Source organism: Notothenia rossii, assembly GCF_949606895.1.
Source record: "Notothenia rossii genome assembly, chromosome: 4".
Classification (NCBI taxonomy): Eukaryota; Metazoa; Chordata; class Actinopteri; order Perciformes; family Nototheniidae; genus Notothenia; species Notothenia rossii.
The window spans coordinates 81,055,615-81,071,845 of record NC_136902.1 but is presented as its reverse complement, the minus strand read 5'-3'; the positions used below and the strand labels follow the sequence as shown (position 1 = coordinate 81,071,845).

At 39.3% G+C, this 16,231-nt stretch overlaps 1 protein-coding gene across 1 annotated transcript in view; it reads right to left on the bottom strand.

Annotated features, from left to right (window-relative positions):
• The window catches only part of gucy1a2 (guanylate cyclase 1, soluble, alpha 2), a 37,462-nt gene that overhangs the window by 10,973 nt on the left and 10,258 nt on the right, over nt 1-16,231 (bottom strand). Inside the window, exons 5-8 of the mRNA XM_079679252.1 lie at nt 13,864-14,780; nt 3,751-3,963; nt 2,564-2,836; nt 961-1,104 (exon numbers count right to left, since the gene is read on the bottom strand). Coding sequence (XP_079535378.1) covers nt 961-1,104; nt 2,564-2,836; nt 3,751-3,963; nt 13,864-14,780 — 1,547 coding nt within the window. The remainder of the gene's footprint in view (nt 1-960; nt 1,105-2,563; nt 2,837-3,750; nt 3,964-13,863; nt 14,781-16,231) is intronic.

Below are 16,231 nucleotides of genomic sequence, written 5' to 3'. Positions count from 1 at the left end.
CTAAGCGACAATACTGATAACCCACTTGCTTTTAGTTGAAAAGTCCTTTGTGGTTGGCTTAAGTGTGGTGAATGCCAATTAACTCTTCTAGCAATGCACAGTGGATCTCAATCACATGTTTTTAAACTGGTCTCCATCAGTTTCACAAAATGTTGCAAAAAATATGCATTAATTGCTCGTGTTCTTATAGTGAAGGTATCAGAATAAAATGAAACCAAAATAAATATAATACTAAGCTTATAACGCTTCAGCAAAAATTAGCAGTGGCACAACATAACAACAGCAAGACAGCCAAGACCCTGTTGAATGTTGAAGGTGATTGTTTAAAACTGTCATATAGTAACTACTGCTGACAAGACAACATGTGTTTCATCTCAGCAAGCGATTGATTGTGCGTTCATTTCATGGTGATTAGAAACGCCACAACAACAAAAACAAGCTAAAAATATTGTTTTTATTCAATTAGGAAAAAGTGGAAAAAAGCCATCAATCACAATCAGGTTCTGATTGGTGACAAAATAACACAGCAAGCGTGCCTTTTAAGCACGGCCTTAAGTTGGTTGATCAACAGCAGTCGGACACACATTTACCTTTTATTAAGGATAAATCCTGAACTATATCCACATTTGAAATGTACAGACACCATTAAGCGAACACTCATATTTGCAAAACGCCCTAGAACATATTATAATGGTAATTTAAGCAAGTAGGAAACAGTGAAATGCCCAGAAATGGCTCACAAAAAAGGAGTACATTAAAACATGCAAGATAAAAAAATTAAATTGATGACAAAATGGCACAGAGGGAGAAAGTCAAATAACGATAGCAAATAAGAAATGCATAAAAAAACAAAGCAATAAAATGAAGGAAATATGAATAATTAGGAAAAAATGTAAGCACATCAGGCTAGTTTCTGTTTGCAAGTAGCACAGTGTTGTTAAAATAATAATAAAAACCCACCTTGATAGGTCTCCCATCAGGAGTCAGCACTTCTTCAGAAAGCTCCATCATCTTCAGGGCCATGTGTGCAATCGGCTTGGCGTGACTGTCCACCTTCTTGTGAAGTCCTCCCGCCACACAGTAGGCATCGCCTATTGTCTCGATCTGTAACAGAAATGCAGGAGGAAGAAGGGCAGGAACTGTGAGTATATGCTAACGTGTGAAACCAATAAGTTATTCAACCACTTATGCCCTCTCCACATTAGAAATTAAAAGCCCTACAGTATTGCTGTTAGCTTCTCTCTCTTGGGCCACATTATTCACAAGAGGATTTGGGGAGCGTTTCGAGTGGATCTCTACAAAGCACTTACAGCAACTTGCATTGCTTCTGACCCAGTCTGAGAGGCCTAAAAACACAAGCATATCAAATCAAGCATTTCCATTCATTCTTGAAACCATTGCAGCCATCATGTCATAAATGCTTACATACTTAACAATCTTTTAAGAGTTACAAGTTAACCAGTATTTTATTAAATGCTCTACAATGAGGTTTAGTGTACTTGTAGGACACCATGAAGGACTTGCTTGACATCTTGAATGATGCAATACATAGCAATTTTAAAATGCTAACAAATAAAGACATTTTTGCAACAGGAAATTTGTTGATAAAGCAAGCAAATAGTGTCTCTTTCACAGATGTGTTGCCATATTTCCAGAGCAGAGTGAGCTTGGTGTCATGACAGTTAACAAAATCCTTTAAGAGAGAAGGAAAAGGCAGAAGAGAAAGAAAAAAAACGATGAGACAAACAGCTCTCATTTAGGACGGCCACGGGCTAAATCATTTCGACAGTAACCATGACAATGGCAACATACAGTATGTGTGCCTCAATCTCCTCAGCATATCTTCCTGTTCCTGCGTCTCTTTTACAAATACACACTCACCCCTCAGTTGCTATACCATAAACCCTGTTACATACACCCTATCTGTCTGCATTCCTCTCTGTATCTGCTCTCCTTTCTTCTTTGGGCATCTGATACAAGAGAAATAACAAAGAGGAAAAGCATGTTTTTGTTGCTATCACAGTGACTGAGGATAAAGAGATACAGAGTAAAGTTGATGGCAAGTAAAAAAGAAAAAATACTGATCAGAAAATAGAAAGAGAGGATGAAAAGAAGGAAATATGGCTGACGAGAGTGAAGGCTGCGCCAGAAGCCCCACTGTCAGATGGACAATGATGACATATCTTTGTTAGGCTCCAACATACTGGCCATTAATTGGTTACATTTTTTCCATAACACAAGCATAACCACAATCAATACTGCATACATGTAGACTAGTATACACTTGTCGACACACAAATATATCATGTTCACACAGATAATGACTAAAGGGTTAGCCTTAGGTAGAACTGGTAAACCTTTAAAGAGCCTGTAAAGGTGGCCTCTAGGTTCCTGAGAGACATTCAAGAAGTTTTAATTGTTTTATTATGACCTGATTCTGCACAATAACATTATTTTTCTGTTATCTCACTTTTACAGTTTCAACAAATGTCCCAGCATCCTATCCCTTAGGGTATTCCTCTATCATATAAAGAAAATATTGTGGATATTTCTGTCTACTGACCTTATAAACATCCAGAATGCCACACTGGTAGTCGAAGCGTGTGTAAAGCTCATTCAGCATTGAGATGACCTGCATAGGTGTACACTGGGCACACACGGCAGTAAATCCCACGATGTCTGAGAACAGCATGGTCACGTCATCAAATTTGCGTGCTGGCACCGGCTGACCCTGCCACAGTTTCTGTGCCACATCCCCCGGAAATATGGAATAAAGGAGATCCACGGTTCTCCTCTTTTCCTCCTCCAGTGCCTGGTGAGTCTTCTCTAACGTGGCCTGTGAGGAGAGAAGCAGATCAGGAGATAAGGTTTTGTTCTGTGTGCTTTGCTTTGATAAAGGCTCCAAGGATAAGAAAGGGGATGTGGGAGTACTGCACCAAATTAAAACTGCTGGTGCATGTACATTTATTTGTGTATTGATTTGATTTATTTTTGATTGTGTGAATCTGCATATGCGTAATTGTGTCCGTGGGCGAGCTTGTGAATGCTAAATCTGTCTGATGCATTGCTGAGCTATTGTTCAAGCAGGCAAGTCAACCAAGATTTAGCTATTTATAACAGTGGCCTAGGGGGGTAGATGCAGAGAGAGTATTGCAGCGAGCAGATGCAAAGATTGGGTCAAGACTCGAGACTTTCTCAAGGGTACTTTGAAAGCAAATTATAAGAGCAAGTCCCAGGAGCAGCTCTCTCCAAACCAATATGAATGAGTCAGTCAGCAGAGACACTGGATTTAACATGTTTCAGTGAGTTGTCTCGCAACCATCATGATGGGAAACAGAAACACAGACTCAAACAACATACTGAATATGTTGTGTATTTTCACTATCTCAAGGATCATGATCAAGGTTTGTCATTACTCATGTTGATTGGTTGCCAAATAGTCAAGTCAAGAAATCTTCTTAATAGCAAACAATATTATAAATAGTGTATGTTGTTGCCAATTAGAAGCTAGTAAGGATTAGTGGTAATCAAAGCCCCTACTACTATCTGTGCTGTGAAGCTAACACCTGCTTTTTGTAAATTAGAAGATTAGAACATTTTAAACATTTTTAAGCAGGTGGGTCCTGTTTAGGTCATTGTTTTACAACAAGAAGCCTCAAATAAAAGCCTATTTTTTCATAAAGTCAAAGTTTTCTCAGTGGCACTGTGAATAAAAATGGACCCAGTGTTTACTAGTAACAACCACTCTACCTTCAGTTTGTCCATTCTCTTCTTTAGACCATCCTGGGCCTTGGCCTGCTCCCCCACCAGGATAACGTCTCGCGTGGCATCATGGATGGGGATATCTGACAAGTGGAGACCCCTGCCCATCAGCTCCTCCAACTTGTCGACACGTGGTGAGCCCAAAAACATCATGGAGCTGGACTCGGGCACATGGATCATTTGACCCTTCAACTCCATGACCTGGAGGGCAGAGCAATGGGTAAGAAAAGGTGTTTTAAGAAAGTTAGGACGTTTGTCAAGTGTTTTTGAAAGCTTTTTTTATCGGTATTCAGTTAGAGAAGGTGAAAACTCAAAAAATCCTGATGATACGTACAGAGCCACAGGAGAGGACATATTGTGAGATTAGGAAATGATGTCCTCTCGTTACAATGGACGTCAAATCCAGCTGATACTGTTTTTCCTCGAACCAATGTGCTCCAACCCAGGACAATAATTGACAAAATATGATTTCCTGAATTGGCACTAGTCCAGTAGCTGTCCTTTAGATGGAGGTCAACATAAAAGGGGTAATCAAGAAGGATGGCTTCATTCATTAATGCTGCCTGACAGAGACTTTACCTCTTGAATAATTATCTAAGTTATTATGTAATAATTTCCCACCTTCCTTTGCAAGTCCATGGAAACATCTCAATTTCACATTGTGGCAGCGACTTTACTTTTAGAAATGCATTAACAAGAATACTGAAGATAATCCATCAATCAATGAATGGCTTTCTATGCACACATACATGTACGTTTATACACACATACCATGTTTTGCTCGTACATACCATAGATTATAACTAAAGCAACAGCAGATAACAGTTAGTTGCCAGTCAATTTCATTTGGCAAGGCAAAATATACAATATGCATGTAGCATATTGATCTTTATGGAAAGAGACTGCGTAAACTGGTGACCTAGTTACAAAGCGGACAATCCCATCATCATCATAATGTCACTGGTTTGACCCACATAGTCTATCCAGCCTGTGTCTTTATTGTATAACTAAATCCTCAACAGCTTGTCTATATATCCTTGAACAACAAATGCTGCTCTATTATCAAATGTTATGTTTTTAAGTGTTTGAGCACTTACAACACAAATCAATGAGCAAACATGTCATGTAATTACAGATGTTTCTGTTAAAAAGCCTGAACAATTGGTTTTACTAGCTTCTTGACATTTTGCTCACGAGCACTTGAACATTATGACAAATATGTGCAGGTCCTGCAGAATGTCCTTAACACAGGTGAGGATTATAAAAACAAGAAACCCTGTAGATAAGCCAGATTTTGATTTCTCCCTTGGCACTACTTCCCTGTTTACCTGCTTAAACATTGGCCATGTTTCTTCCCGTTCTGTATTTCTCTGCACCTTCACCTGTCTTCTATTTCTGCTCGTCCCTACCTCCCTCTATGCTCTTCTCTTGGTCTCTACAATAACTTCTACTTCTCTCTCTCTCTCTCTCTCCATAGTGTCAGATAGATTATTCCGCCAGTGAGCACACTGCAGCCCTGTTTTATTTATAGCACCAGGCTCTCTTAGGTCTGCATAATACATACAGTCTACATCTACACACACACATGCACACACACAACTAGAATACATCCAAAAGGGACACACACATACTGCATCTGCCCTGTCTGTTTTTCAGAAACACTGCCATTCATACAAATAAACCCACATCCAAACATATATGCACATATGCAGCCTACAACCCACAGGCTCCAAGATCAAGACACACCATCCTCTGCAACACAACACAGTGTGATCCAGTTACTATGATTGACATACTCAAAACAAACACACACACACACACACACACACACACACACACACACACACACACACACACACACACACACACACACACACATACATTTAGTAGTGTAGCTTTCACTGTTCTTCTATATTACTGTAGCAGCTTTGCCTACTGTAGGCCAAACATCTGCACACGCTGCCACACAAATACAGCAGTAGCCGTTTTGTCCAATGTGAGTTTAAGAAACAGTCATGTGATTTAGGGTTGGGCTGATGAACATCGTCCATTCCATACATTTTAATACGTATGTACACTTATGCAATACCCCCAACATCCCTCCGCCATTAAATAATCATTTCAGTTATTATAAAAACAATCGAGTGTTGCGTTGAAAAAGTATTTTATGCTTTAAGATGGTGGCAATGTAGATTGTTGAAAATAGATTGCAAGTCATTTACAGGAAGGATGTATTTGAGAGATGTATATTCAGTGTGTTTACCTGCAAAATACAAGTGACATTTTTTTAAATGACACTGAAACAGTTAAACGTATCGAATACATTTTTTACAATTCAGATTACTTCAAGCAACGGGATCTGCAATTCAGACAGCTTTACAAGCACCAGCTGGGACAATTTTTTATTAAATTAACCTTTAAAAAAGGTCACTTTGAAATCTAGACTCAGTCCGTGTCCTGACACACATGCACCCTGAATGCCTGAATGTGGGTAGCCCTGCATTGCAGCATCAAGACCAGCAACTTTTTTTTTTTTCTGGAACTGTTTCATTGAGTTTTTCTGGTTACACAATGAAGGTTAAAAACGGCTGTTGTTTTTTAAAATCATGTACAATAGATATACTTATAGCAGGGTCTTACCAGATGTCTCTCTGTGTCCGTCCATGTTGTTCTTTCACTCTCATTTTCTGTCTTACTCAGTCACAATCTCTCAACCAAACTGATGCACAGATACGAATAAACATGGACACACACACACACATATACATACATATACACACACATCCCTGGAGGCAGTTGTGTTGGCCTAGTTGTGCGTCTGTGTTTAACTCAGCACTCTCCTCTCCTTCTGCCTGCATCTCTGTTATCACAGCACAGAAGAAGAGGAGGTGAGGGGAACGAAGGAGGAAGGAAGGGCAAAATGAACATGGTGGTTAGGAAAGAAAGCAACACAGAAAGACGGGGGAGGGGGGTGAGATGGATGGATATAGAAAGTGAGGGGGGAAGGCTAAATAAAAACATGATAATGATAATTAATAGCATTGAAGAAATAGCTGGACGGATAGATCAAAGACTAACACTGGAAAAGGGAACAGTAATGGTGAAGACAGTAGAATCACAATGAAATCAGTCGGAAAGGAGAAGCAAAAAGGCATGCTTATATCCCTTTAGGGATGCAGAAAGAAGGTATACCATTTATTTCAATTCCAGCTGATAAAAACTCAGCAAATTGTAAGAAAAGGCCAGTATGTTTTGTCCCACACCGTTTGTAGTAATGATTGTTCTTTGTGGCGTGTTGCACATTTAGCCCTTGTTGAAGGTCACTGCATTGTCATTACAGGGACATTTAGTTAATTCTGAAAATTCAGATAAGCTATGGTTGCCAAGATGTTTATAATGCCATATATCAGGGCATGGAAACAGATTTTAAGGAGCTGAAATCGTAAAAAAAAACATTGTGATCAGAAAAATCAACATCAAAACGTGAATAATCTTTTGATTTACTCTTGTATTAACTGCCTTAGAAGATACCCTGTGAGCAGAATTATCCCTTCCCTATTACACTTGTAAGACTATATTTTTCTGCACAAAACCAATAATCAAATGCACATTTAAGATCAAAACAAAAACGTTCAATTGTACAATACTAATCTTCTGAATCGTATTAAAAATCTCCACAGCTATCAGTGCATAGCTGCTTCAATAATTGACAACATCTTAGACTGTTTACCAAAAGCAGGCACCGCCGGTTTCCTGTCTAAGACAATTGTTATTTGGTTTGAAGGTAATCAAACGGTAAAAAATATTTTTTGGCAAATTAGGTTCTTTCCAACTGTATAACAGCTATCTTTTATTTTACTTTCAGATTGTTTTGTAAATAATACATTTTTCTTGGAGTGCATGTTTGCTATTATAGCAAGTGTTTCCTCGCCTCCCAATTACGAACCAATATAATATTCATTGATTATGTATTGGTCAAAAGCTGTGTCACTTGCATTTTTCCGCCACCTGACTTATATTTACCCTGTGTGCATATTTTTGCTTTTTGTCTTAATGCGTGATTTAGTTATGTATTATACAGGACAATTGTATTTAAATATTGTTATGTCCAATGATAGCAAGGCGCACATTGTGTTTTTTAAATTCTACATAATATCTATCCAAATGTACAGATTCAGGTTGCTATCGCCATTGTAGTTCGATGAAAATGAGAGATCGAAGGGGAAAGATACAAAAACAGCTGAAAGGGCCACAGGTGGAAAAATAGGCAGAAAGAAAGGGAGAGTAAGGAGAGAGGGAGACAGGAGAGAGAAACGAAACACACTAGACTTGAGGTAAGTGAGAGAGAGATGGAGAGAAGGAAAGAGAAAAAGGTGAAAATGGACAGCTAATGGATTGACTTTTGTGAGCAGACTGTGGCAGGTCAACACACTCTCATTTGCATGAACAAGCATCGAGCATCTTAGTGGAAAAGCGCCATAAGAGTCAATGAGTCAGCCTCTCTCTCTCTCTCACACACACACACACACACACACACACACACACACACACACACACACACACACACACACACACACACACACACACACACACACACACACACACACACACACACACACACACACACACTGCTCTTATCTTGTCAGACCCTGGCTATGTGTGCCATCTCCTGTTTTCTCAGTAAAACAAACACACACAGAGAATGTAACATAGATAAACATTGTATAAGCTTATTTCATTTTTTTTATGAAACCCGTGAAGAATATGGATTTTGTACTCATATCAAAAGGGAGTTTTGAGTCTCAGTAACTGTCATATTGCAGTATCCGTGCAAGCAATGGAAAAAAGTGAAGACAGCCAAATGTTTAAACGCAACTGGATGGTACAGTTAATCTGTTAATCTGACTGGTTGAGTCACGTTACGCTGAAACCATTAAGTCACACACAATAAGGCGGCCCACAATTAAAACAGGTATTTTTTTAAATGCAGTTAATTGAGAAAAAGTCTGCTTTAAGTGAAGTAGAAATAGATTCCTTTTCCCTTTAATGCAAAAATAATATTACTGGAGATGATAGATTGAAATGCAACAAAATTAAGACAATATGTTTTTTGTTTCATAGTAAAAAGCAATCTTCTGATACCTTTGTATTTTCATTTACCCTTTTTTTATTTAAATGTATCAAGAGAAGACAAAGAGGGCAGTGATTTTCAAAGCCATTTCGAGGGAACAAACAAACCACAGCATTGATTTATCTAGAAACAGATCAAAGGTGGTGCTAAATGTCAAGATTATCTTTGTACTCCGACACGCAGGTGCACACATGCACAATCAAACAAACCTCATTCACCAGCCCCTACAATTACAGAAGCATTTGTAGAATAACAAGTATGACACTGCAAATTTGAACATCCTGATAGTTTCCCGAGCTGGTACTCCTTAGCCTTGACCAATTGTCCTCAATCTCCCCCTTTAACTACACTACATCGGGTACAAATGTAAAAAGAGAAAGGAAAAGAGCAGGACATGTCATTTTGTCGACAACTGCTAAGTATAGGCTAAGGCTAAGACAGCTGCTGGGTTAGGTTGCAGCACAAATACTGTTATCTTAGACTTAGACATTCAGGACATAAAAAGAAAATGACTCATCCTAACTTCACTGTTGACTCTTTGACCCAGAGAGTCTGGGAACGTTTGGATGTCCACAGCAACAGCACCACTACAGTGGGGGCGGGTGTTGTGATGCATGAATTATCTGTCTTATTCATCCTGTTCTTTTTAAGAGAAAAAAACATCTGCCAAGCCTCTAAGTAAAATGAACAGAAATGGCATCAAACTACCTTTGCATGCATTTACTTTAAGGAATGCATTTTTAAACTCTGAGGCATTATGCTAAACATTGCAACAACATAGTCTAGCCAATCCAATTAGAGGCAAGTCTAACCTTTGTTTAACACTACAACCTGTGTTCACTCCTGTGTGCTGACCACAGTGCTCACACTAAATGGAGAGACAGAGAGAGTTGCGACTTGACCTTTTCAGTAGGTCTTTCTCTGGATGTCATTTGTATAACCCATGTCCCTGGGCAAAGACAGGAGAGAAGTCAAACTGAAAACCCACTAGAGGCCATTCAAACACACACACGGTGCAGTGAAGTGGAGTGCTCTTTTGTGGCTTCTTTACCTTGGCCTGTCGCCTTCTCTTGCTGCCCGTTGTCGTGAAAAGGTCAGCGCATCCTTCTCTGTTTCTCTCCCTTTGTTCTACTTTGCTGACCAGGTGACAAAAGACTCATATGGCATATGTAAAAAAAAAACCTGCTGCTCCATAAATGCAACACAAATCTGCCAAGTTGAACGTTTTGGAGCTTGGAGGCGGACTTAAACTTCAGCAATGCCAGGTCTGAGAGAGAAGAAAGGCCAGCTGCCGCAAATAACTGAAAACAGCAAGAACAGGATAAAGTAGCTCGGTTCAACAACTGTGGATGGAGAGATGAGAAAGATTATAAGTCCACCACACAGAACCAGAACAGGGATACTTCAGCTAACCTTGAGCTCAAGTACAATCGGCTGATTCAACTTCCTGTCAGTAATGTATTTGCATGTCCAAAACTTTAAATAAATAGTCAAAGGTAAATAAATTATCTTTTTGTATGATTCTAAAGTGTTAATAGCCACAAACATATTATATTCTGATTATTGAGACAATATTATTATTGATGATATTATCGATATTATTGATGAATCCAAAAGCAAATACAAAATAAAAGTTGTGACCATATATGTTCTGTGTTGTTGTTATTCATTTTTGATTTTTAATATATTTTATTTATAATTTCATGATAGTTTTGCATCATAACCTGTATTTATTGACATTGGGATTTGTGAGTGATCATATCCCTGTGACTTTATTCAAGTGTATTGCTAACAGTGCTGAACAAAGCAGCTATAATCGATGAAAAAATAAATCACTGTTTTAAGAATTCAATTTTGACAAATGTAAACCGCTGTTTAAAATAATTAATGTCTGAATTTACAAGAGGGAGAGGAAAAAAAAGTGTATTTTAATGATCCTCGAGGCTCGACTCTGAAAAGTGGAATCCTGCAGATACTTTCGAGGGCTTGATGACTGTGGGCATCGTATACGCCAGGGGTGTCAAACTCAAGGGCCAGGGGCCAAATCCGGCCCGCAACTTCATTTTATGTGGCCCGCAAGAGCTTGCAAAGAATATAATACACTTATTATACGGTTACATGCTACAAGTTATTATCCAATCCAATAAAAATACAATGCAGAGGCAATGATATAATATAATACATTATTTCATATATATTATGTGTTTATATATGTATATTTATATAGTTACAACCGTCCCTTTGACTGCAACCATAATGCTAATGAATGAATTAAATTGAGTTTGACACCCCTGGTATACGCAAACATTTCGGTTTGATTAGTAATATGTTCGGATAAAATGCACTAAATCCCAGGATTGATTCATTTGCCCAATGCAAAACCGAAATCATCCAATTAGATCTCTGCGTAAATAAAGTTGAAACACTATAGCCTTCATACTGCAGTAAACTACTTTTATGAGAAGAGCCACAATAAGGGATTCACTTTTGTGGTACAGACATGTTTTGCTTTTGTGAATAATTCTCAAAGATGTTTTGCCCTCTATGATCCTGGACATAGACAACTCTCTAAGGAATTGACATGATATGAATTGAAATTAAACCCTCCTATCATCCTGCATCTGGCAACAAACTAAAAAAATACTTTACAAGATGTGAAAATAATACTTGTATGAGGGTTGTTTAGAAATGTGTTCTACCTTGTTTGTGTGCCATGTGAATTTGTAAGTGGGATTTATGTATGTGCCAATGAAGACACCAGTGCAAACATGGCTATGAGAGGAAAACTTGACACTGTACAAGACTTTTAACTGCACCATCTGCCTTTGGCTGCAGATCTGTGGTGCAGTGTATTCCCATTTTAACACTCTGTATGAAACTACATGACGTTCAGAAATATTCTCTCCATTCGTTGGGCCAGTTTCACACCAATGTGAAATGGCACAGATGTTAAAAAAATATGAGACGAGTAAAGAATAATGATTTACCTTAATACCCTCCAATTCATATTTCACTTATAGTCACCCACCTTGTGCCTCATATTGATGCTTTGCCTACCAGAGCAGACAAAACAGGGTTAAATCCTCATCTCATCTCACACAGTCAGCCTCCAGCTAGACAAGACACCACTAAGATCACAAGAAGAAGAAAAACAGCGATGTTTAAACAAATCTTCAAAAGCCTCAACAACCACAAAGTACGACTGAGAGAAACCGTTTTTAACTTAAGGCTGAAAGCTGTCATTGGCACTAGCATCCAAAAATGCCAGCAAGCATTGGAGTACTCTTTGATAAAAATCAATTTGATATGCCAGTATCATTTGGACCCCTACATTTCCATGAATGTATCCCATTGGAACAAAACATGCCCTTCAAAAATATCGATAAACTGACTTTTAATATATTGATTGTTTGCTTTGTTTGTTTGTTTGTCCTGGGGAGAGTGTGTAGCAGCTTACACTGTACATGAACACTCAACAGCTCAACACCCACTAGCATTTCCATTTGACTTTGAAGGTGGTTCTGCAATATACAAACACCATTTCACCAGAACCATCCATACGTTGTCCCTATCAGTGTGTCCTCAGTACATGTACCTTTTGCTTCAATTTGTAACCAAAACTATTAGAAACTAGCTTGTATCTTAGAGGTCTCACTTTCCAATACAATAATACTCATATGTGTGCTACCTAAGCCTCACCCATTTATGAACAAGCAAACAAACACACATCACCGCACTGTGGCTGAACCCTTCTTCGCCTTGTCAATTATATTTAGCATCGGGGTGTTTGGGACTGACACTGGCAGCCTGAGGGGACCATCCAACTAATAAAGAACTAGATATAACATTCAACACTGATTGATTGATTGTGTCTGGCAAATTAAAAATCATTAAAACTCATTCCTGCAATGCAAAAACATCCAAGGCTGTGGTGTGGTGCTGCATGTGTTGGAGTCACAAGTAAAGACAGTCAGTATGGACACAATTTCATCAACAATCTAATTATCTTTTTTGTTTTTTTTGTTTTTTAAGAAGGTAAACCCAAACAAATAGTATGCAAAAACAACGCTTCCCTGCCTACAAGACCAAGAACTAAAGCAAATACATTATATTTGCAATTATGCCAAACCCAGACACTCTGTCTTGAATCTGATAGAAACATTATATAACAAACTGGAAATTAAAGGAAAGTGTGGCCTTCTTGTGCTCCACCTGTTTCAAAAACAAACAATTTAAAGTCTTAATTAAAGAGAGATGTTGATTCTTGTACATATTCCACAGTAGAAAAAGTTCTGTACTTGACTTTGATAGAGTTAGTGTTGTTAGATAAATATAAAACAACATACCAACAGCCTTAACATTTACATTGGGAAACAAAAATGCAGTCACCAACTAACTAAAACTGCAATACGCACGGAGGCTCAGTCACTGGTACTTTTTCATTTACAAAGCCATGTTGGATAAACTACCATCTTATATCTGCTCTCTGATCTCTCGGCGAATTGAAAGTACTTATTGCCTGAGATCGCATGCTATGGTTTTATTAAATGTGCCAAGTGCTAGGACTGTCTTAGGGAAGAAAGCTTTTAGATGTGCAGCTCCACTAACATGGAACAGTCTGCAAAAAGAATGGAAAATTACCAAGCTAGTACCACTACATGTTTTTAAAGCTCGGTTGGATGCTACAAAATCAGATGCTGTTGGCACCTGTACATGTGGATAGATATGTAAATTATAATCCCTGTACATTTTGCTGTATGATGTCCTTTTGTTGTTCTGTTGTTTATGTTTTTATGCTTTCATGTGGAACCTACTGCTGCAGGTCTCCCTTGAAAAAGAGATCATTGATCTCAATGGGATTTTACCTGGATAAATAAAGGTTTTGAATTGAATTGAATAATCTTCTATAATATGTTGTTAGAGAGTAGGATTTGAGTAAAAGTTTCATCTGTCTTATATGATATTATTACCTTCTCCTTGGTGCCAGACTGTGTGATATCAGGCCTGGTGCGGATGGTAAATGGGGATGCAAGCCTCAGCAGGATGCCCTTGAACGAAGGCTCCATCTTGGGTGAGACAATCTCAAAACAGTCCCTGAACGCGTGGCACCGGTGCGGCTCAATGCGAGCCTGTTTCCTCAGTCCTTCTCCGAGCTGCAGTAGCTCCATGCGAGGCCCCAGGACGAGGTGAAACGGAAAGGCACGGCAAAACGTGGCCAGGCTGATGCGCAGATCGCTGGGGTTGGTGGAGAGTGGAAGGAGGGGGCGTTTAGTGCACACCGGCACAGAATTTGGGAGGGAGGGGAGGGAAGGAGGGCTTGTCTCCTGGATTTGGAAGGACAAGCAAACTGTGGGAACAGAAGTTTGGAAAGGAGAAGGAGGGGACGGGGACGACGAGGGTGAGGCGGTGGGGGACACAGTCGGGGTTGGGGTTGGGGTTGTGGAGTCACCGTCTGTGTGTTCTGTATCTTCATTGGGCAATAAGGGAGTTAGAGGAGGCACCTCTTCCACCTCAACTTCTGAATAAAAGATCCGCCTGGCAACAGCTCTGATGAACCCTGGCATGACCAATCCAACCACAGGGCCCGGGTTGAAACAGTGAAGAAGCAACTCCTTCCCTCTTCCATCTGTTTCTCCTCGCTCTCCAACTTTGTCCAATTGTCTTCTCCCTGTCTCCTCCTCATAGGGGTCCTTGCACTGGAAAGAAGGGCTCTCAGACGAGGCCCGGCGACCCGTGGAGGTGCGGATGTGTTCCAAGATGGCATCAAAGCCGTTGAAGAAGTCCTGGAGGTTGCCGCCTACAGCCCGAAGCACTCGTTCATTTTCTTCAAAGCAGAGGCCAAAGAACTCCTCTCCGAAATGCTCTCGCAGCTCACAGAATGGTATGCCTGCGACAGAAGGAAAACACAATGTCAGCGATACAGAATACACAGACAAACTATCCACAAATAATACAGAATACACACACAAACTATCAACAATACACCTAACATGCCTCCATACACACATCCAGATAACTGCACTCAAATACCTGCAAATTGACATGAGGAATGTGCTCGACATGTCATTAAGCAGCAGGCAGAATTGCATCTTGGGTCACTGTTTTTCAGTGTCATTGTAAGATGCAGAGATCTCCACTGAGTGTGTATAATAGTTTGGAGTAGGAGCTGCCTGTGCTCAATTATATGTTTTGACAACAATTTAAATTCGGCAAATTAATTGTAAGCTTATCAAACACAGAACAGTGTTAAGAGTAAACAAACATCAAAGCGTTGCTAAAATAATGAATATTGATAAGATAAAATAATCATGTCACATGCCTACTGACTGAATAATGAGAAAGAAATAGGATTAAAGGATTAAAGCTAAATTAAAATTGACATTTGGAATAAACAAAACCTGATATCACAAATATAAAAATCCCAAAATGTGCCAAAAATGGTTTACTTCATTCAAAGAAATAATGAATGAGGACATAAAAGTGAACAACTATATAGGCTTGTAAAAGAATAACTGCAAAGGATTGACAATGATACTGAAGACAACATTTGTTAAACGTTATCAGATCATTTATGGTAAAATGTTCAACTTAAACACATCAAAAATGACTTTGACATACACAAATCTGCATGTGTGTTAATGTGATTAGTTTGTGTCGCAGTGACCAAAGGGCCAAACACTGTAAAAAGCTCACTGCTCCTCTAAAATGTCACTTCACCAGCTAAAAGACACATTATGTGTAGAGTACATTTTAAAAACTGAACTCATGAAATCAGATCAGTTTATCATGACACAGTGTTTAGAGGTCAAACGGGAATTCAAGAATTTGTCTGTGCCTGCTATGACTCAACCTTTAGGAGAAAAAGCTCATTCTCAGAGTCAGATGAGGTGGTTTGGGCACAGACGGCATTATTGGCAGCGAGACCTCCTTTCACGCCTCCATGTGGATGTATTTCCGGCACATCAAAGTGGGAGGGCAAGCCCCGGCAGATCGATAAGATTCTGCAGGGATTAGATATCGCATCTAGCCAAGGAACACCTCAGAATCCCAGGGGAAGAGACGGAAGACCGGAGAGAAACGCTGGATTTCTGGATTTCTTGCTTAGCCTTCTGCCCCCATGACTCACATTCAGATAAGTGGCACAACATGGATTGATAAATAGATAAACTGTAAATAGTGAGGACTGATCTAACGCACATGGAGGGCTGTATCAGATAAACATTCTGTACCAAGTTGCAGCCAAACAGGTGCTATAACTACACATAGACTGCAAGCATGGCGGAGAGCTGACAAAAGAGACAGATAAAGACAGATAAGAAGATGACTCAAGGACAGAGA